The sequence below is a fragment of the Mustela nivalis genome (assembly GCF_964662115.1).
Source record: "Mustela nivalis genome assembly, chromosome: 9".
In the NCBI taxonomy this organism is placed as follows: Eukaryota; Metazoa; Chordata; class Mammalia; order Carnivora; family Mustelidae; genus Mustela; species Mustela nivalis.
This window is the reverse complement of record NC_139028.1, coordinates 12,896,842-12,919,244: the sequence shown is the minus strand read 5'-3', so window position 1 is coordinate 12,919,244 and position 22,403 is coordinate 12,896,842. Positions and strand designations below refer to the sequence as shown.

The 22,403-nt window shown below is 44.4% G+C and overlaps 1 protein-coding gene across 1 annotated transcript in view; it reads right to left on the bottom strand.

The window, feature by feature from the left end:
* The window catches only part of CUL5 (cullin 5), a 91,480-nt gene extending 71,691 nt beyond the window's left edge, over positions 1-19,789 (bottom strand). The window contains exon 1 of the mRNA XM_082683227.1: positions 19,242-19,789. Within this exon, the coding sequence (XP_082539353.1) occupies positions 19,242-19,265 (24 nt within the window). The 5' untranslated portion in view covers positions 19,266-19,789. The remainder of the gene's footprint in view (positions 1-19,241) is intronic.
* Positions 19,790-22,403: the final 2,614 nt, after the last annotated feature.

Here is a 22,403-nt window from a genome sequence, read left to right as displayed (position 1 = left end):
AGTTCAGAATCAGCATATTCAGCAAACTCATGATAAAGCTACATAAAAATATCAGATCTATGTCCAAAAACAGGTTAAGAACCACTGACTGCAGGGGCACCTATGTGGCTCAGCAGGTTAAAGCCTCTGCCTTCGGCTCAGGTCATGATCCCAGGGTCCTGGGATCGAGCCCTACATCGGGCTCCCTGCTCAGTGGGGAGCCTGCTTCCCTTCCTCTCTCTCTGCCTGTCTCTCTGCCTACTTGCGATCTCTGCCTGTCAAATAAATAAAATCTTAAAAAAAAAAAAAAGAACCACTGACTGACAAACTCTTGTGAAAGCAAGTGATGCTTCTTATATCCACAAACACTTTGTTTTCTCTTAAACTTAAGAAAGGCACACGGTCCCATGCAGGGCTGTGTTTGAATGTATCTGGAGTCTTGCAAACCTGACCACCCGACGCTCTCCTGCAAACGGACCCTGAGAGCTTGTCTGGAGGTTCTAGCAGGGGAGTGTAGCCATTCATATGCCCTTGACCAGAGAACGGCCCTCCACTACTGGGGACAGTCATCCACTTCAACCAAGCGTGCAGCTTCGGGAGGGACACACATGGACTGGTGAGGGAAAGAGGGGACACCCGCCTAGTCAGCCAGATCAGCCACATCAACTCTGCTGATCAGTGAGGTGACAGATGTCACAGCCAGATCGTGCTCACATCCTATATCCTAGAACACTGATGATCCTAAGAGTTACTGTACTGTCTTGCCCCAGGTACCTACTCTAATGACAACATTCTTATTATAAGCACCTACGAGTGATATTCACTCAAAATTTTGTACTGGGATTAGCTGCACTTTTCCCATGAACAACTAGTTGGTTTTTTACCTTATAGACTTTAGTGAATCATGCAGGGAACTTTGCCCTTAAGTGTTGGCTATGGAGAAATTCAGAGTCAGATTTGTAATTCCATGGCATAAAAGTTGTGTACTAACCTTATGACTGACTTCACTTTTCCTACTGTTCCTTCTGAAGGAGGAGCATGCAAATAAACAAATTTGAAAGAACCGGAGAAAGTTTTCTTGACTATGACATGGAGAATCATTATATATCCCCTTAATTAGAGGATACTTTATAATGCCAACTAAGTCTATTTCTCTTAGCATTTTTGGCAATTCATAAAATTAAACATAGTATAGGGGCGCCTGGGTGGCTCAGTGGATTAAGCCGCTGCCTTCGGCTCCGGTCATGATCTCAGTGTCCTGGGATCGAGCCCCGCATCGGGCTCTTTGCTCAGCGGGAGCCTGCTTCTCTCTCTCTCTGCCTGACTCTCCGCCTACTTGTGATTTCTCTCTCTGTCAAATAAATAAATAAATAAATAAATCTTAAAAAAAAAAAAAATTAAACATAGTATAAATCTTGCAATTAAAAAGTCTAAAAGATACAGAGGACTGGAATAAACAGGTGTTTTAGGAAAATTAAATACTGCTTAGACTCTGGAATCTATTAGCTCTTGCAAAATAACTGGAAACACATTTGATTCTTCTGTTTGATGGAACACACAAGACTAACATCAGAAACATTTTCCTCTAACACTGAATTAAAGGAGGAATTCAATAACTGAATGTTTTCTATTCATCTTTTATAATAAAAAAATGATGCTCAAGCAATTCTTTCAAGCAATTTCTCTGTTAAACTGAAGAACGTATCATTACATCATTAAGTAAGCAGCAGCAGACCAAATCTCTACCTACAAAAGAGCAGGCATTAACAATATGTGAAGGAACCTTCAAATTATGAGCCTTGATTTATGAACGTTTCCACTGGATAACTGAAGGCCACCTCATCTCCTCTAATTTGCTACAAAGTCTCTTTTGCTTTTTCTCTTTATTACTCAGATTTATAGTAGGCTGAACTCACCAACTGCTGGTATATCTAGGATTATCTCACCCATTGGCTCTTTTTCACCAAGATTTCAATACCTGCCATACTCCTTTCCAACTCGTTCACTCCTTTCAGCCTAACTACTGCCCTCACAGGCTTTCTTCTTCTCAAATACACAAAGGGCTCTGGGGAGGCCAGTGGGGAGCTGGCCACGACGGATATCTGGGGGTGGAGTATTCTAGGCAGAGGGAGCATCCACGGGGAAGACCCCACGGTAGAAACATGCTTGATGTATTCAAGGTAGAGCAGAGGAAATGTGAGAGGAGATGTGAGAGGAGAGGAAGTCACAGAAGCAAAAGAGGTCTGGATCTTGCAGGGTCCTGAAGGCCATCATAAAGACTGTGGCTTCGGGGTGCCTGGGTGGCTGAGTGGGCTAAAGCCTCTGCCTTCAGCTCAGGTCATGATCCCAGGGTCCTGGGATCGAGCCCCGCATCGGGCTCTCTGCTCAGCGGGGAGCCTGCTTCCCTTCCTCTCTCTCTGCCTGCCTCTCTGCCTACTTGTGATCTCTATGAAATAAATAAATAAAATCTTCAAATAAATAAATACAGACAGACAGACAGACTGTGGTTTCTATTATAAGTGAGATGAGGAACAATGAGAAGATTCTGAGCAAGCAGTGACATGACTGATTTACACCTAAAAACTTTCCTGATTGCAATGTTAGAAATACATCATAGGGGCGCCTGGGTGGCTCAGTGGGTTAAAGCCTCTGCCTTCGGCTCCGGTCATGATCCTAGCATCCTGGGATCGAGCCCTGCATCGGGCTCTCTGCTCAGTGGGGAGCCTGCTTCCTCCTCTCTCTCTCTCTCTCTCTCTCTCTCGCTCGCTCTTGCTCTGCCCGCCTCTCTGCCTACTTGTGATCTCTGTCGAATAAATTAAAAAAGAAAAAAAAAAGAAATACATCATAAGAGGCAAGAGCTAAAGCTGAGTGTAAGTTGAGGAGGCAAGGTGAGACCGACAGTGACTTGGACCAGTACAGCAGCTACAGAAGTGGGCAGCAGTAGTTACATTTTCAGTTTGAAAGGTGGCACTATAGAGGACTTCCCAACAGTATGCACGTGGGATGAGAAAACAGAGTAAAGCAGGACTTCTGCCCGATGTATCAAGACCCACAAAATGAAGTCCACTCCAGGAGCCCAGCCCATGTCACAAATCCAAACCTAAGTCGGCCTGCGCTTGTGGGGAAAACCTCACTACCAAGGAACCCTAACAGCAATCACAATCCCCCAACTCGGCTTTAGCTATCTTATTTTACCCTTGAGAAGGGCGCCTACTTGCTTCGTAAAGAATCTCCAATGTCCTAACCAGTTAGGCCCTGTTTCTCTACTGCCTCTTCTAACAGCCCACGAAACTGCCCTTGCCCCACGTCCTTCAGGAAGGGTACTCTCTCCACCGGTGGTCGGGCACTGTACTCCCTCAACCCAGGGATCATCTTCCCTGCGGTCAAGGACATCAAACTCGTTACTGAATTATCTGAGTTGTCATTGGACATGTCCAAGAAGTACGGTACTGCCGTCAACTGGGATGGAAAACACTGCACACAGAACAGGCTCAGCAGGAAAGCCCTGGCATTTGGTTTCAGATGGGCTATGTCTGACACGTCTACACAACGGCCCTTTGAAGACATTTAATACAGTTTCATAAGCAAATCTACAATCCAAAGAAAGGTCTGGTCAGGAAATTAAAATGCAGAAGTCACTGGAGTACAGATGGGTTTTCAAACTTGTTACTGGACCAAGGCAGTGACCGTAAGAGAGAAGACAACCCAGGCCCATAGCCTGAGGCATCCAACAATAAGGGGTGGGAAGAAGCGTAAGAACCAAGAAAGGAGACAGAAGGAGCAACTACAGAGGTGGCACAAAAATCAAGGCTCTGGTATTCTGGAAACCACGGGAATAAAGTATCGAGAAATGGGGGAGATCAAGTGCAGCCCGTGCTCCTGAAAGATGATGTGGGAGGACTCCTGAAATAGCAGCCTGGAAGTCAGAGACTTCACATTACTCACAGAAAAACACTTCACAGAGCACTAAGGACAAAAGCCTGACTGGAGAGGAACTGAGAGCAAAAGAAAAGGAAAGTCGGAAAAGTACGGACAACTCTTGGCACTTTTGTTGTCCAAGACCGCAGAAATGGCAGGGGAGTTGATATGGGGAGAGGGAGTCAAAATTTTTTTTATGATGAGATAAATACAGTATGCTTTTATACTGACGGGCACATTCTAGGATATACTATTGAAGATGTGGAGAAACGGAGGGAAACTGCTGGAGAATTTGAATTTAAACTTAATTTGCCCTAGGTAGGCAAGGGAAAGGGCCTACAGTGCACAGGTGGAGGAAATGACCACGCGGAGAGAGGGGAAGGCGAAGTACACACACGCAGATGCTGGCGGGAAGGGAGATGATCCAAGTGCCACTCGGCAAACTTCATTTTTGCTTGCTTCAGTTTCTCAGTGATGTAGAAAAAAAGGAAAATGCCTTGGAAGATGCGGGAGGAGGTGCTAGAATTTTCAGAGAAAAGATATGAAACAGGTATGTAGGGAATCAGAATAAATGACTGTGGTCATGTGACTGGGCTCACTTACAGACTCCGGTCGTGGATTTGAAGGGAAAATAGCACAGAAGTGTCTTTTTCACCTGAAACATTCACACGGCTACTGGCACTGAAAGGTGGAGAGAGGATTTAACCAGGGTTGTGGTTTTTCCCAAGTGAAATGAAAGGAGCAAGGGAGTTCAAGTGTCTTCAAGGGAGTGATTACAACGACTGAAAGGAGAATTCATGCCCAGAAGACTGAGAGAAAAGACATGCAGATGATGAGAGACAGAGACTTCTCCCAACCCTGATGGAGTAACAACAGCCAGGTTTCCCCCTCTCTGCTTCAACAACCAGAGCGCCATGGGGCAGCATGAGACAGTACTTCCCTAGAAAACCATCACAGGTGAGCCCTACAGATGCCCAACGGACTGCCTAGAGACAGTTTCCAAGCCTCAGCACAAGCAGGGGAATCCAAACAGCCTGGGCGTTTCACTTAGGAGCCAGAGTTTAGAGAGGACAAGGTGACAAAAATTTGTGGCACAGACAGAGAGATATACAAAGAAGTCCCCTTGAGCCCTTGACTGAATTCTGACTTGCACATGTGTCTAAGGAAACTATCAGAGACTGGGGAAAAGTCCATTAGAACAATCCGCAGGGCTCATAAAGGGCTGAAAACAGTTTGTGCTCCTACCAGCCAGGGCACAAGTGCTCTTTCACATTAGGGAGAGTCCTCAGAAAGGCAGTGCATCTACAGTGGACCCAAAGGACTCCTACTCTGAATGCTGTTCCAGAACCACTAGGAAAACGCAAAAGCAAGCCCAAGAAGATCAGGCTGATTCCAAGCACCTTAATTATGTCAAAGCCAAATCCAGAAATACTTAAAGGATATTTGAAAAACTCGGGCCCCAAAACATAAAACTCACAATGTCTAGCATCCAAACAAAAATTACCAACCAGGCAAAGAAGGAAAATACAACCCATCATCCAGAGAAAAACCCATCAACACACTGCCCCAGAAATGACATGAATGAGAGTTTTCAGTAAAGCATGACATTAAACCAATTGTTATAAAGGTCACAAGTTCAAGACAACAGAAGCACGCATGAACATTACAGAAACAAAAGAATTCTAAAAAGGATTATCAGGGAGCTATGAAACAACATCAAATGACCTAACTAACATATAACCAGAGTCTTGGGCAGAGGGGGTTGATATCCAAAGAAATAAAAGCCAAAATGTTCCCTAACTTGATAAAAATTATCAACTCTCAGATCTAAGACACTACACAATAAGGTGGTAGAATCAATGAATTACAGGCCTTAGTGGAGCTAGATTACTGGGCTAAGAACATTAAAACAAGTTAGAAAGACAGCAGGGGTAATCAGAGTAGGATGCTTGCCACTGACATTATAGAAGGGTAAAATTTTTAAAAACTTTTCATTATATTTTTATTGTTTTTTTAATCATTCCCTTACAATATTTTGTACTTATTTCTTTCCTTGCAAATATATGCCACTTAGCTAATTTGGGGTTACAGTCAATAAATTTTTTTACATGTGATAACTGTGATACAAAAGAGAACTTCCTTTGCTTATCTCTGAATAGCTTCCTTTACATTTCGATGGATAGTCTGAATATCCAAAAACTGTTAATAGTTCAGCTATTTATAACTTCTATTATTTAAGTTCAGTATAATCTTCAGTGTAGTTCATTCCATCAACTTTGATCTTGCACTTTACAATATCTGACTACTAATTATGTGTCAGGTACTGCTTTAAATATTTACAAGTATTCATTTGATCTTTATAACTACACTCTATGTTTGGTGATACTATTCTCACTTCATAGATGAAAACACCTGTACATTCTACCCTAAGATTAGGTTAAGTTATTTTCCTAAGATTATAGAAAGTAAGTGGCAGAGGTGGACTTCAGATCCAAGCAGTTTAGTTTGGTTCGAGCCTCATTTTTTTTTTTTTCTTTTTAATAAGGTCTTATTATGGGGCACCTGGTGGCTCAGTGGGTTAAGGCCTCTGCCTTCAGCTCAGGTCATGATCCCAGGGTCCTGGGATCGAGCCCTGCATCCGGCTCTCTGCTCAGCGGGGAGCCTGCTTCCTCCTCTCTCTCTGCCTGCCTCTCTGCCTACTTGTGATCTCTCTGTCCAATAAATAAATAAAATCTTTTATATATATATAAAAAAAATAAGGTCTTATTATTTTTTAATGTAATCTCAACACCCAACACTGAGCTTGAACTCAAGACCCTGAGGATCAAGTTGCATGCTCTTCTGAAGGAGCCAGGCAGGTGCCCCTGGGGAGAGCCTTATTCTTAACTACTTCTCAGGTCTTTCCTAAATGAGTAACAGAGGGACTTGCAACCTATCGGCCGGAATCCAACCCCTGACTTAATTTCATTTTTTTTTAAATTGCAGGGTAAAAAAAAAAAATCTATGATTATAAAAATTCAGTGGCAAGTATGGAAAAACCACAGGGCAGGAGCACCACTACATGAAAGACGTATTTGTCATTAAACATGGTGCAGAAGAGAACACTTTTCCAAAAAGCTAAACATCTTTTAATCAGTGAAATTAAAAATTTCAAACTATACTTCCCTTTAAAACCTTTATGTTTCAGGGCCACCTGGGTGTCTCAGTGGGTTAAGCCTCTGCTTTCGGCTCGGGTCATGATCTCAAGATCCTGGGATTGAGCCCCACATCAGGCTCTCTGCTCAGCAGGGAGCCTGCCTCCCCGCCCCTCCGCCTGCCTCTCTGCCCCTCTGCCTGCCTCTCTGCCCCTCTACCTGCCTCTCTGCCTACTTGTGATCTCTGTCAAATAAATAAATAAAATCTTTTAAAAATGATAATTTAAAAAAAAAACCTTTAGGTTTCTTTTATAGAGGAAAAAAATTTTAAACAAATTCTGATAGTGCCTAATTTTTAGAAACTCCAACAACTAACTTTAAGGAAAAAGACAACCACAGAAGTAACAGCATTGGTGAAAGAGTCTGAACTTATTTGGGGGCTTTTTCATCATTCATTCGTTCCATTTATTCATTCAACAAATATCCTGAGTGACTACTGTAGTTGAAGAATTATGCTAGCCACTGGGACTTAACAAATGAAAAATCTTCAAGGAACTCACATTTTAATACAGTATTTCTTGAATTGTGGTAAACAGACTCCTGGAAGGGTCCCAGGATATATTTTTGAGGCTCAAAAGTATAATAATAAATTCTTAATTTTGTTTTTGTTCTAAAAAATGAAATAAGATATTAACACAAGTAGAGTCTGGATCATTTGTATGACCTTATAACCAAACACTAATCATAAAGAAAAACTTTGATAAATTGTACAATATTAAAAATAATTTTGGGAGGCGCCTGGGTGGCTCAGTGGTTTAAGCCTCTGCCTTCAGCCCAGGTCATAATCTCAGGGTCCTGGGATCGAGCCCCACATCAGGCTCTCTGCTCAGCAGGGAGCCTGCTTCCCCCTCTCTCTCTGCCTGCCTCTCTGCCTACTTGTGATCCCTCTCTCTCTGTCAAATAAATAAATAAAATCTTTAAAAAATAATAATAATTTTTGTTCCTTAAAAGATACCATTAAGAAGGTGAAAAAGCTACTTGCAGAGTGGAAGAAGTTATTTCTAATACATATATCCAAGAAAGGCTCTTATCCAAAACATGTAGAGATTCCTAAAAATCAGTAAGAGAGGAAAAACAATCAAATCCAAACCCGTGCAACAACACTTGAATACACCCTCTACAAAGCCAATATCTAAATGGCCAACAATCATACGAAAAAGCACCCACCGTCATTAATCATCAGGGAAATACATACTAAAACCACAATGAAATATCACTATATACACCAAAAAAGCTAAAATAGAAAAGAATGACAATACCAAGTATTAGATAAAATTTAGAGAAACCAGAACGCTCATCCTTCTGGTAGGTGTAAACTGGTACAGCTATTTTAAGAAACTACATAGCATATCAATGAAGGTTAGATATACGTATAATATGTGACGCAGCAATTTCACTTCTGGGTATACTCCCAAATGAGCTGCATACATACATCTATCAAGGACCTGTTCAAGAAAGTACATCATATCTCTATTCTCAATAGTAAAAAACTATTATCAGCCCAAATGTCCAACAACAGGATGAATAAACTGAAATATTCATAAAAGTGGCATACTCCACAGCAAAAAAATGTAACAACCAGTAATAGAGAGGAACCTCACAGACATAATACTGAGCAAAAGTCCCAGGAGTACACACTCGTGCATGGACAAAGAACATCTACAGTTATTACAAATCAGCATAGAGATTAGCCTGGGGCAGGGGCTCCAAACTAGAGACTAGGACAGGGCAAGAGACAGGGGGCTTTCGGGGGCATTGTTAATATTCTATTTCTACTGTGAAGTGTGTAAACCTGGCAATTCACAGACCCTTCCCCCTGGGGCTAATAATACATTATATGTTAATAAAAAATAAAGAATTTATTTAAAAAATATATTCTATTTCTAGATATGGGTGCTGGTTATACAGGCATGTTTCCTTTATTAAAAATGTATCCAGCTATACATTTATGATTTATAGGCATTTCTGTATACAGGTCATATTTCAGTAAATCTTGCTTGAAAAATTGTCACGCTAGTGTTGTTCATTTAAAAATTACTGAGTTTTTAGTGTTGTATTTAATTGGTAACTATCCTTTAATTGTTAAAGTATTCTGAGTTTAAGGAATTTATAGCTAGTGTCACATCTATACATATTAAAAATGTTGTAATGGCTTCCTCTCTTCCTTCCTTCCTTCCTGAATAACTCAGCCCAAAAGCCAGTGTCAATGTGATTTCTCACTGTCAGAGAAAGAAATCACATTATATGGAAAGGGAAAAGGATAGAAATGAGTCTTTTGAGGGGCGCCTGGGTGGCTCAGTCAGTTGGGCGTCTGCCTTCAGTTCAGGTCATGGTCTCAGGATCCTGGATCGAGCCCCACATCAGGCTCTCTGCTCAGCGGGGAGCCTGCTTCCCCTTCTCTCTTTCTGCCTGCCTCTCTGCCTGCTTGTGATCTCTCTCTGCCTGTGTCAAGTAAACAAATAAAAGCTTTAAAAAGAAAAAAATAAGTCTTTTGGAATTGGGAGGACTGGGGTGAACTCACTGGTTTCGATAATACACAGAAATTACCACAGGGTGTGTGTGTCCCAGCTCAACCCAATGGGAGAGCCTGGGAGAAGCAACACCCCAACAGCAATTAGCATCCCTAGCATCCAGATCCTGATTTCTCAAGACTGTATTCCATGAAAAGGTTCCTTAGAGAAAAATGTTAATTCCAAAGTTAGGGCAGAAATGAGACTGGAACACATTTTTGTGTCAGAAAGTAAGAAAGCATTTAATCTAAGCAAAATAAATGACAGTAACAGATTGTAACACATTAAATGAAATTCTTTGGACGGGGTGGGGGGAACACAGCCACTGGCTATTGGTATGATTACATTTAACTTCTAAATGATCATCTATAAATTCAACAGGAAAAACTAGCACACAGTCCAACAGGAAGCCACAACAGTCCATGTAAGCAACACTGGATGAAGCCCTACACGGAGGCAAGGTGCTACCGGTGAGATGTTCACGAAACGGTTTTATAAGGAAGGAATTATGACTTAGCCATTTACCAACTGTGTGACCGTGAGTAAGTTACTTAAACTCTCTGTGCTTCAGTTTCATCTAAGTAAGATGGATTTAACATAGTTATCCATGTGCAAGGGCTGTTACGGGATTTAATAAGACACGTAAAATGTTGAGAGACATGGATTGAATAATTAATAAGACAGGTAAAATGTTTGAGAGACATAGACTGAATAATTAAATATAATAAAGGTGCTGGCTATCTTTATTGCATTAGGGACTCCCACAGTAACTACTATTGCTTCTAATTCTCCTACAATAACGGAATTTGGTGGTAGTCAGATGTAGGAATGAGAGAAAGTTGAAAATGACTTGACAAAAGCAGTATTAAGGCACTAATCTCTGAAATGACTCTCAGTTGCTCCCTCACTGGTACTCCCCAGTATAATTCAAAATACAAAGGATACGAAATTCTAAAACATAGAGGTCCAAAACAGATTTTTTAAAAAAATCATATATAACCCATATTTTTTTCCTCATTATTTTTTTAAAATGGGAGTAGGGTACCCCTAAACACGTGTTTGCTCTGCCTACTGCATAATGCAACACGGCTCTCAGATTTCTGATGTGAGTGACTGACAGAGCGCCGACCACAGAAGAAATGCCAGGGAAGGAATGCATTTGAGTTGAGTGATTTGGAAGGAGTGGTCAAGATCAGTTTGGGAGGTACTGCCCAAGAAAATCAAATGCTGAAGTTCTAACTCTTGGCCTCATTTCTTTCCCCCTGAGTTCACTGTTCCTCCTTATTTTAAATAAGATAAAAAAGTAAACCATTCTTTACTTTTGTCTCTCCCACAAGACTGAGGAAAAAAAATTAGTGTCAAGTTTCTCAAAAACAATTAGAGGAGAGAAAGGATGAAAACAGTAAGAAAAAAAAAAAGTTGGAAGAAAGAAAAATAGGTGAACAAAGGCTTAGCTCCCTTTCCTACTCTAATAGATATAAAGAAATCAGGAGGGGCACCTGGGTGGCTCAGCGGGTTAAGCCTCTGCCTTCAGCTCAGGTCATGATCCCAGGACCCAGGGATCTAGCCTCGCCATCAGGCTCTCTGCTCAGCAGGGAGCCTGCTTCCCCCACCCCACCGCCCCACCTCTCTGCCTACTTGTGATCTCTCTGTCAAATAAACAAATAAAAATATAATCTTAAAAAAAAATAAATCAGGATCTCCTAATATAACATGTTGGTTAACCAGAACCAATAAAATACACTTAGCTACATTGAAAAAGTAGCCCCTAACATAATGATCTAAAACAAACTGATGGTCAAATCCTACAATCTCTTACCCATATCCATGGTGATCGTCTCAAAAAAAAACAAGCATGCACTAGGAAGAAAGCAAATTACAGAATAAAAGTTTAATTTTTTGTAATGTGTTTGGGGCCGGGGGAGATGTTATAGGGCAGTAATGAAAAATGCCATATGGCTCTCTCTGGAATACGTTATTTTTTTTTTAAAGATTTTATTTATTTATTTGACAGAGAGATCACAAGTAGGCAGAGAGGCAGGCAGAGAGAGAGAGAGGAGGAAGCAGGCTCCCCACTGAGCAGAGAGCCCGACGTGGGACTCGATCCCAGGACCTTGAGATCATGACCTGAGCCAAAGGCAGCGGCTTAACCCACTGAGCCACCCAGGCGCCCCTGGAATACGTTATTTAAAAAGATTCTGCACACTTCCTATTGAAATTCAAGAGTGGCTTTTCAAACAGTGAGTTCATCTGCAACAATTCCATTTTATTTAATCCCAAGAAAAAGGTTGTACATAATTCCTTGTGTGCACATATAAAATGTGATCTCTGTCAAATAAATAAAATCTTTTTAAAAAATAGTAATGCTTAAACACAGGAGAGTAAACAGAAACAGAAAAGTCCACTAACTTGCAAAATCTACTTAGAATCATTTTTAAATTACTCACTTTACAACAAAATAACACAAATACTGACCTATTGGTTTGCCCTGAAATGTCCAGAAATCCCTACATAATACATGGGACAAAACACACAATATCAAACTGTAGAAGCAATCCTATGACAATTATAATGACATCAAATGTATTTGGGGGCACCTGGCTGGCTCAGTCAGTGGAGTGTGTGACTCTTGATTTCGGGGTTGCAAGTTCAAGCCCCACAATCGGTGTAGAGATTACTAAAAGAACCCCAAACAATCTTAAAAAGTTGCATTTGGAAGAAAACAGAGAATGCAGTTATTAATACCGTGCATGTTCTTGTAACACCCTCGTGATGACAAAGGTACAAGTTAAAGGACAAGCTGAGGCAAGACAAGAAATAATGACGTGGACACAGTTAGTAGCAATCACTTTGATCACCTGCACACTTTCAATCCCGAAACATTCTGACTATGACACAAGGTTATTTAAGATTTATATTTATTCCCTCTGTGAAGTTCCTATCCTACTGATTATGAATTATATCTAATTACTTTACAAAAGGAATCCAATTTGTGTATTTCAGGTCTTCCGTGTAAATCACAAGCCTATTTGAATGTGTGGGTTCCTGCACGGTCTATGAGCCACTAGTACTCCCAGTTATGTGATTTTAAAACCACATCTGCGGACACCTGAGTGGCTCAGTGGGTTAAGCCGCTGTCTTCCGCTCAGGTCATGATCCCAGGGTCCTGGGATCGAGCCCCAAATCGGGCTCTCTGCTCAGCAGGGAGCCTGCTTCCTCCTCTCTCTCTGCCTGCCTCTCTGCCTGCTTGTCATCTCTCTCTGTCAAATAAATAAAAAAAATCTTTAAAAAAATAAAACCACACCTGCAATCCCCATTAATCAAAAGAACCACTAAACTCCAGTATATATCTGAATCCTGGCAATTCTCACTATATTCCAGCCACACCACCCTTTTAAACGTGTTCCTCAAATTAGCCAAGCTCACCACAGCACCTCAAGACCTTTGCCTAGAATAGAATGCAGGTCATTCAGGTCTAGCGTCAATGTCACCTCCCTGAGGCCTTCCTAAAACAGCCTAAGAAAACTGCCTTTCGCCCATTCCTCTCTGCAGATCTGAAGCCAAAGGCTTAAGCACATAGATTTAACCTGACTTTGAGATTGAAATTTTTAATTTAGACCAACAGGACTTTTTTAAAAAACCAGAAAGCTAGGAGACGGGGCTGAAATGTCATCAAGTAGCAGGGAAGGAAAATTCAACAGAACAGAGTTGAAAGCAGTATTTTGGGAAAAAAGATAAAACTATTTTGTTGTAAATACATAAAATATGCCCCCATTTTCTGAGCACTCCTGATTATACTGTTTCCATCACAGCTCTTGTTTCTACAAAAACTACCCAACGTGTCACTTCTTTGGTGACAGCACTCACACGTTTGAAAAGGAGCTCCACAGACTAGGGACCTCGTCGGTCATATTCACTGCTGTGATACACTTAGAATAGTATCCTGCACAGAGTAAATGCCTACATATTTGTAAGATGAACAAACCCATTACAAAGATCAAATACGCCAGACAGTACCTGTACCACATGTATCACGACCAAGGTTTAAACCCAAGCTGTCACCTGTTTACTCGCATACAGTCCATCAGGCGGGTGCCAATTCACTCCACACCTACTATACCAAGGCACGTGTCACATGGCTTTCTGTGACACGACTGGGTCCTCCAGGAGGCCTACCAAAACAGCCGGTAAGAAACATCTGTCTTTATCTCTCTTCTCTGTCCCCTGGATGGTTATCTAGTGTACTCTCCATACCCTCCTGCAGTCTAAAATTGCCCTTTTCTAATCCACTGATAAACGACCAATATCTCAAAGTTTATCCTAAACTGTCTCTTCCTGTCAGTAACATCAATACATATCGCCTCCAGATTGAGGTACTTGCTCATCTATTTTCCCAGAACAGGAACAACGCTCACATTGACGTTTATCACAGACTTAGAGTAACTCAGTCCACCAACATGCAGAAGCCTGAGTTCCTTTCTCCCTAGGCCGTGTCCAATGTAACCACATCTCAAGGACAGGACACTGGAGGGAGGGCAGGCGGCCCTAAGAATCATGTGCCTCTCACACACCCATCTGGAAAGCAATTCCCCTCAACTCAGTGAAAACTGACAAGGTGGGCTGTAAATAAGGCTCTCACTGGTGTTCAAATAGAGATTAAAAAGAATCACGCAGTTGTGTACCTTAAATGTTCACGGACAACCCCCACAATTTGGTGATCACCTGCACAGTTCCTTGCCGAGCACTTTCCTGACTCAAAAGGCCTTTATGCCAGCCGTTCCTGTTCCCTCCACCTGGGAGTCTTCTCCAAAATATGTACGTGCCACGTGTCCTCGCTTCATTCAATGTCAACGTTCATCCAACGTCACCTCCTCAAGAGGCCGTCCCCGAACAGTCCATCAAATATAACATCAATTCCTCTCTACCCTTTCCCTGATTGTTTTTCTTCACAACATATCTGACCCAGTTATTTGCTTATATGTTTTTTGCCTCTCTCCCCCACAAAAAATATACATAAGGGCAGGAATTTGCCTAAATCACCAGGCGGGATTAGAAAATGCTGAATACTCACTGGATGAATTGATTTTCCAGAGACTTACTGACCCCCTGTTAAGGTTCCAATGAACATGGTGTCCTCAGTACAAGTGCCCCTCATCCATGACCACCCCACGAGTCGGATCCTGAATATACTTAAAGGCAATGCTGGGGGACCTGTGTGGCTCAGTCCTTAAGCGCCTGCCTTCAGCTCAGGTCATGACCCAGGGTCCTGGAATCAAGCCCCACATCAAGTTCCCTGCTCAGTGGGAAGCCTGCTTCTTCCTCCCCACTCCCCCTGCTTGTGTTCCCTCTCTCGTTGACTCTCTAACATATAATATATAAGGCATAAAGCAAGTGCTAAAAGGAAGTGACGCCCTGCTCTGGCTGTGCACAGCAGGCAACAATTTCAAAAGACAGCACTAAGAAGAAAGGGGAATCTGGGCCGATCCTATTAGTGACTAAATAGATTTTAATAGGCCAATATGAAGATAGTGATATCCTAGTGATCCAACAAGGATCCAGCCAGGTAGAGGTAGGGGTGTGTGAGAGAGAGAAAGAGGGAGAGGCGGACGGAGAGGAAGGAGAGCAGGAGGGGGCCGGGGAAGCAGGGAGATATTAGGGAGAAGACCCAACTGGAAAGATATCAAAGAATTTGAACCATCAAAGGTATTTGAGCAGGAAACTGATATGGTCAGAACTGTGTTTTGGTCCAGAGCTCAGATCAGAGTTAAGAGATAAAAATAGTGAAATCATGGGAGTTAGGACTGCCCCAGAAACAGAAGTACAAAGATAGAATAGGGCTGAAGATTAACTCCTGAGAAATAATCACACTGGGGAGGACAGGAGGGAGGTCAGTGAAAAACACCAATGATCTGAGAGAGAGGATACTATGGAGAGAATCTCTTAAAAATCAAAAGGGAGGGGCGCCTGGGTGGCTCAGTGAGTTAAAGCCCCTGCCTTCAGCTCAGGTCATGATCCGAGGATCCTGGGATCGAGCCCCGCATCAGGCTCTCTGCTTGGGAGGGAGCCTGCCTCCCCCTCTCTCTGTGCCTGCCTCTCTGCCTACTTGTGATTTCTGTCTGTCAAATAAATAAATAAAAATCTTTAAAAAAAAAATCAAAAGGGAAGCAGAGCTAGTGATCAACAATATCGGAGAAAAATCTCATTTTGCAATCAGGCAGCATCGCTGTAAGTAGTGGAGGTAAGGGAAGAGGAGTCACGGTAAGTTAAGCAAGAAGGTGAAGAACTATAAAGGAAGCATGTGGGGGCTGCCTTTCAAACAACCAGGGACATGAATGGCAAGAGGAAAAAGAGCCCAAGTTTTACGAGAGGAGATACGCGAACTTTTTCCCTCCACAGAAGCCAGAACAAGGGGACTTAAAAAAAGTAACAGGGAATGTGCTGCCAGGTCCTGGAGGGGAGAGGAAGGCTGAAGAACGAGCCATGAAGAACACAGCAGGTGCCTCAAAAAAGAGAATCCAGGGGAAACTGGGAAAGTGTGTGGCACTGACCACAGGAGTTGAGAGCCCTCCACAAGACTATATAACAGGCCAAGAACTAAACGAGGGCTGAGACCCGGCCAAGTAAGATTTAAACAACTGCCATTTGGGATAGGATACTCAACTAGAAATGAAGAAAATAAACGGAGGGCTTAGATACTGCCAAAGCAAAAGAACCAGAATTCCATGTTAAAAACAAACAAACAAACAAATAAACTTAAAGTAGTAATACAGAAAGGTTTGGGGAGATATAACCCCCCCAAGCAACTGGTAACTGTGTACGACAAAATATACAACACACGTTTTTGCGTATTAGATTTCCAAAATCCAGCCACAGTCCACCTGCCTTAAATACACAATCCCTCTATCGAATTCCAATATTAAAAACACAGGTCGTTTTTTATGGCTTTGCCCTCTCACTTGTAAGTTTCCTATCAAAGTTCTGAATCTTGTAATCTTTCGTAACATATCAGCTTTCCCTCCAAACTGTCATCCACAAACTCAATAAACTTAACTCCACCCAAGTTACTGGCAAATTGGAAGAAAGCTTATTTTTTCAGCAGGACGCTGCAGGCCTCCCTTCCGGGTGGATGATTTATCACTTATCCTTCCTCATGTACAACTGTTTAATGAATCCAATTCTAACTGTATTCTCATCTAGCCCACGTTTCTCCATTTTGACCACAAGACACGATAATTCTGTCAAATAAACTCTGAAGAAACCTACTTGCACAATGTCTAAGGCATTTTTCTTATTTCCTATTAGTCCTGTCAAGAGAGCAAATGAGGCTAATCTGGCCACACCCCACTCACCTCGATCTTTATTCAAGGCACGCCGGACTTGAATTCAGACGACCCATGTTATAGGTCTACCCTGGCAGTCTCACTACATTTCTCCAAGAAAACAAACTTTCCCCTTCTTAATTAGCTACTTCTTTCAGTATGAACATGAGATAACCCCCCTCCCTACTTCCATTATGGAAAGAAAAGAAGAAAAAAAAAGATTTTTCTGGCCAACTTCAACACATAAACTTTTGGTGATACAGATAGAAGAATCAAGTGTCTATTTATAACATCCATTATATGATGTTAGTTGTGTGTATTTAAAATCACCTATTATGGGGGCGCCTGGGTGGCTCAGTTGTTAAGTGTCTGCCCCACGTTGGGAGCAGGGAGCCGTTTCTCCCTCTCCCACTCCCCCTGCGTGTGTTCCCTCTCTCGTTGTATCTCTCTCTGTCCAATGAATAAATTAAAAAATAAAATAAAATAAAATCACATATTATGTAAAATAACATTCAGAAATTCTTTCTCCCCCTCTTTACAACACTTCATAAAACAATTTCACTGAAAATTTTCCAGTGTATCTTTGGCATCTGTCTTCATGTTCACTAGAGTAAATAACTCATTTACCTATTTTTTCAAAGCATTATCACCTTTGTTTAATTTATAAAAGTTGTCTGAGTTACAGAACTTTCTGAATGCTTGTGAACTTTTTAACCTAAGTCCCAAATACTCATTTTCTATACACTCAAGCAGTTTTCTCATTCTCTAGGTGTCTGTTGTCTATGCAGATTCACAATCTCCATACAGTAAGCACACTATTATTGCACTGAAGTAGCCTAAAACGGGCAGCTTCTCCAAACAATCTTTTGTAAGTCACAGGGAGCAGAAAAAAGTGATTTGCTCTTTTCTGAAAGAATTCTTAGGGGAATAAGACCCTGCTTTACATCCAAGTAATCAAGTCAAAAACAGAATCACAAACCAGATTATTTCTTAAACACACTTCGATGAGTAACATTAGCTACTGCTCATGTAAACATGTGGGAAGCACGAACAGGAGTCTTCAGAAGGTAAACAAGTTTTCTTTCTGGTCTATTAGAACTTTGCAATCCTGTTCTAAAAGAAGAGTAGGATGGCTTACTCCATCCCCATGAATTCGTTTTCTCCCAGAAACAGCCGCACTAGTAACTCTGGCTGCGTACGTGTATCCTGTACTAATTCAGTGCCAGTTTAAGTATTTTACATACACGGACACGACCTTAACAATGCTCCTACGAGATAGATGCTATTGATAACGCCACATTATTGATAAGGAAAGCGGGGACGGGAGTTGAGAAACTTGCCCAAAGTCACACAGCCTCTAAGTGGCAGACTGAGTTTCCTTCCAGGTCCCTCCCCCCTTTTAAAAGAATATATATTACCTCTTCGATTAGTAAAATTTGGTCCACATTTCCTAAGACAGTCCCACCCGTTAGGCAGCTGTTCGCGGTGATGTAAAGAAGACCTACGCGAGGTTCCGGTACATTTCACCGTACTGTCCGTTCTGTTTATCATCCTTGTGCCCTGTGTTCCTCCTCCTCCTCCCAACTTTCCGAGGGCAGGGGCTGCTGCCTCCGTCTCCCCCGCCATCCCACAGAACCAAAACTAACTCTAACCCTTGTCTTGGATCCCGTCGCTCTGCGGAGCTCGGGAAGAAACGCCGGGAGCGCTGCCCCGGAGCTGCGGGGCAGTTTCCCAAGGAAAAAACAGGAGAAATGGGAACTCGGGAGCGCGAGGACAGGAGCGAAGGTGCAGCGCGCAGAAGCGGGAGGGCGCGAGCGGGGTGGAAGGCACCGCTCGCCGCCTGACCCGGAATTTCGTGCACACAGGACGGGGCCGAGGGAGACGAGGAGAAGAAGGCGGGGGTCAGGCGGGCCGCGGAGCCCGACTGGGCAGCATCTTCTCGGATTTCCCGTTGCTGCGTCTTGGACTCCGGCCGCTACCGAGACCCGGAGACTGCCGCGGCCCCGGCGGGTCGGCGCCCCGCAGCCCCACGCTCCAGCCGCCCCGGGCCACGGCGGCTCCCCCGCCAGCCGCGCTCGCCGCCTGCGCTCGGCCGGGCCCTGCACACCCCGCGCCGGCCGGCGGGACGGACAGCCGGAGCCTCCCGACCCCAAGGCCACAGACCCGCGTTCCGGTGCTCGGCGGCCGCCTCCCCGGCCTCCCCCGCGGCGGACAACCCCCGAGCACTCCCACACCCGGCCGCCGAGCCCGAGCCGGGCCTCTCCCGAAACGCCAGAGCCGGCGGGCGCGAAGCCCGAGCCGCGCCGGACCGAGGGTCTTACCTTTAACAGATTAGACGTCGCCATGTTCCTGCAACTTCGCCTCTCGCGAGACGGCGCGAGATTTCGCGGCGCTCCGGGCCAGGCCACAGGCGGAGGCCCGGCTTCCCAGCAGGGCCGAGCGGCCCGCCGGCCCGCACCGGGGGTGTGCTGGGCGCCGCGGAGACGTGCTCAAGGCGCTGACCTCGTCCCGAGCACCTGGAGCTTCCGCGCTCTTCCCCCCTACATGGTCACCGGAGCTTCCCCACACCGAAGAGCTCATGCACACGCTCGGGGAGTCGGCAGTGGCGGACGGGGAGGAGGCAGCGGGAGCCGACCTGAATTGGAAGAGGAAGCATGGACTCCGCGAGCCTCCCCACTCTTTCGGATTAGCCTTTGTGGTTGCACCCGCGGCGGCCACCGGCAACGAATTTAGCTCGGCTTAGGCCGGGCAGCTCAGGTTCCGTGGCCGCGTCACGTGACGCGGCGGGCGGGGGCGCGCTCGGGAGCGAGCGTGGGAGCCGGGACGCCTCGGTGGGTCGGGAGGCGGCGGAGAGGGCGGAAGCACGCCCTCTGCTGGCGGGATCGGATATTTTCCCTGGTCCCCCACGCCCCCGCCCCCACTCCCACCCTCACCCCAAATCCGGGGACCCGGTGTGCAGGGAGCGCCGGGATCCCGAGGGAGACGCTTGCGCCAGGTCGGCTGGCGTCCGGCTGCTCAGTCAGTAAGAACTGGCACATCGAAGGCGTCCAATAAATGTTTGTTGAATGACTGCATGAATCAGTGGAGGCGCAAAAGTGCTAACTATTAGTATTTCCAGCCCAGACTGCCTAGCGCTTAAATAATCCATGCAAGGTTGTCCAGGCAATGAATATTAATCTTGGCTTTCCTGAAGGCACATGATCCTAGAAGGTACTCACCGTAAACCCTCAAGCTTTAGCTCTTCAGACCACTAACCACTGGCGGGGGGCGGGGGGCACGCGGGGAGTGTATAACTCACAATAGAACCTACAGTGTACCTGGTACTGTCTGACGCGTGTGTAAAACAGTATTCATTCCTACATGCATAGTATTTTTTTAAAAGATTTTATTTGAGAAAGAGAAAGCATGGGGGGTGTCAGATGGGGAGGGAGAAGCGGACTTCCTGCTGAGCAGGGATTCCCAAGTGGGACTCCATCCCAGGACGCTGGGATCATGAGCTGAGCCGAAGGCAGACGCTTAACACTCTGAGCCACCCAGGCGCCCTACATTCATGATATTTTAGGGGAAAAAATAATAAAACCTCTGGAGGAAAATGCAGCCAGGAAGGGGCATGAAGTTTGCAACTTTGCACAGAGTGTCCCCAGCAGGCCTCACTGAGAAGATGTCATGTGAGGAAAGGCGGAAAGGAGAGAGGAGCAAAGCCGAGGCCTGTGGAGGAGCCTTCCAGCGGGGGTGGGGGTGAGGTGGGGGGGGTGTGGCAGGTTGTCCAGAGTGTGGGAAGAGCAGGGAGAAGGTTGGTGTGTTGCCAGCAGAGAACTCACTAAGATCATTCATTCAGGGCCTTGGGGACCACTGTAATTAAGGACGGGGTGTCATTCTGGGGGAGATGGGCAATCACTGTCGGCTTCTGAGCAGAGGCCTGGCGTGATCAAACTCCCGTCTTCACGTGCTCCCTCTCCTATGTAAATAGTAAACTGAAGCAGAAGGGTAAGGAGCTTCCCTAATACCTCCTTAAATTGATGCCACAGCCATGCAACCAAGGCGTCCCTGCTTTACAAATGATTTATTAGAGTGATCTAGGCATGGTTAAACGGTGGCTGTGTGATAGACGGAGGACTCAGCCACTGTGCCCAGGGGTCCTGGCAGGGTGTTCGCAGAGGGCTGACTCCCAGTTAGCGGAGGTTATCTGGCTCGTAGAGTCACCTGGCCAGTGTCACTCAAATGGGAGGGAGAAAAGGCCTCGTCCAGGGCAAACTTGATGTAATTACAGTTCCGTTTTCCAGGGAAACTGGGTTTTCTCATCAAGTCTAGGCCAACCGCACTGCCTGATTGAAGGTGTAAATTGATTACATTACGCTCAACCCAATGTAGCTTTAAAAAAGTAAAATGACAAACTGATAAAGTAATTGCATTAATTAATGGCTGACACTGCTTAAGAATCCAATTAAGCATCTCATACTTGTTTGAGTGCCTATGATGTACGAGGCGCCGGAGATGTAGGGTTAAATGAGGCAGAGAAGACCCCTGTCATCTTGAAGCTTATCATCTCCTAAAGAAGATGCATATTGTGTAGTTACACAAATCAAATGTTACTTAATTGGAGGCTCCTGGCTGGCTCAGTCGGACGAGCGTGCGACTCTTGATCTTGGGGTTGTGAGTTCAAGCCCCGAATCTACTTAAAAAAAAATCTTGCAAAAAAAGTCTTTTTGGAAGCTTGCTTAATTGCAGTTGTGGTAAATAGCATAAAGGAAAACTACCCTGTGGACTTCAGCGCATATGGTAGGGGGGAGTCTAGTACCGTAACTGCCATCATTCCCACGCCCGCAGCACGAACCCTAGGACGGCTCTCGAAAACTCAGGTGCAGACATCCCGACAACAGGATAATTCATCCTCCCCTCACATGTCCCGGCCACAGGAGGACAAGCTGTCCCCATGTTTCCCATGAGCTCGTCTTACCTTGGACTCTACCACTTCCTTGTTACCTAGCGTTCCCTCCTTTTCACTGTCTTCCTCTTCCCATTTCGATTTGATAGCCCCTCATTAGAGAAACGTGTGAATATTTTAAATGCTTAAATATTTCATTGATCTTAAAATAGAGATCCCAAACACGTGGTACAAAATTCAGAATGTGCTAAAAAGGAACACAGCTACGAGGAAGCCTCCTTCCCCTTTCTGGAGTCATGTGCTATATTGTGGTAGGTATGTGGGCTATTCAGGTGTATGCATTTGTCAAAACTCAACTGTGTGCACTTAAGGTTTTTCCATTGCATTCGAAAGAAAAAAAAAAGTGAACAGTTTGAAATTTAGTTAATGATATTCATGCTGCAGACTTCAGGAGTAAGTGAAGTTATGTTTACAGTTTACTTTGAAATGTATCAAAGATAACATGGTTTGGGGCACCTGGGTGGCTGAGTCGGTTAAGCAACTGCCTTGGGCTCAGGTCATGACCTTGGTGTCCTGGGATGAAGCCCCACATGGGTCT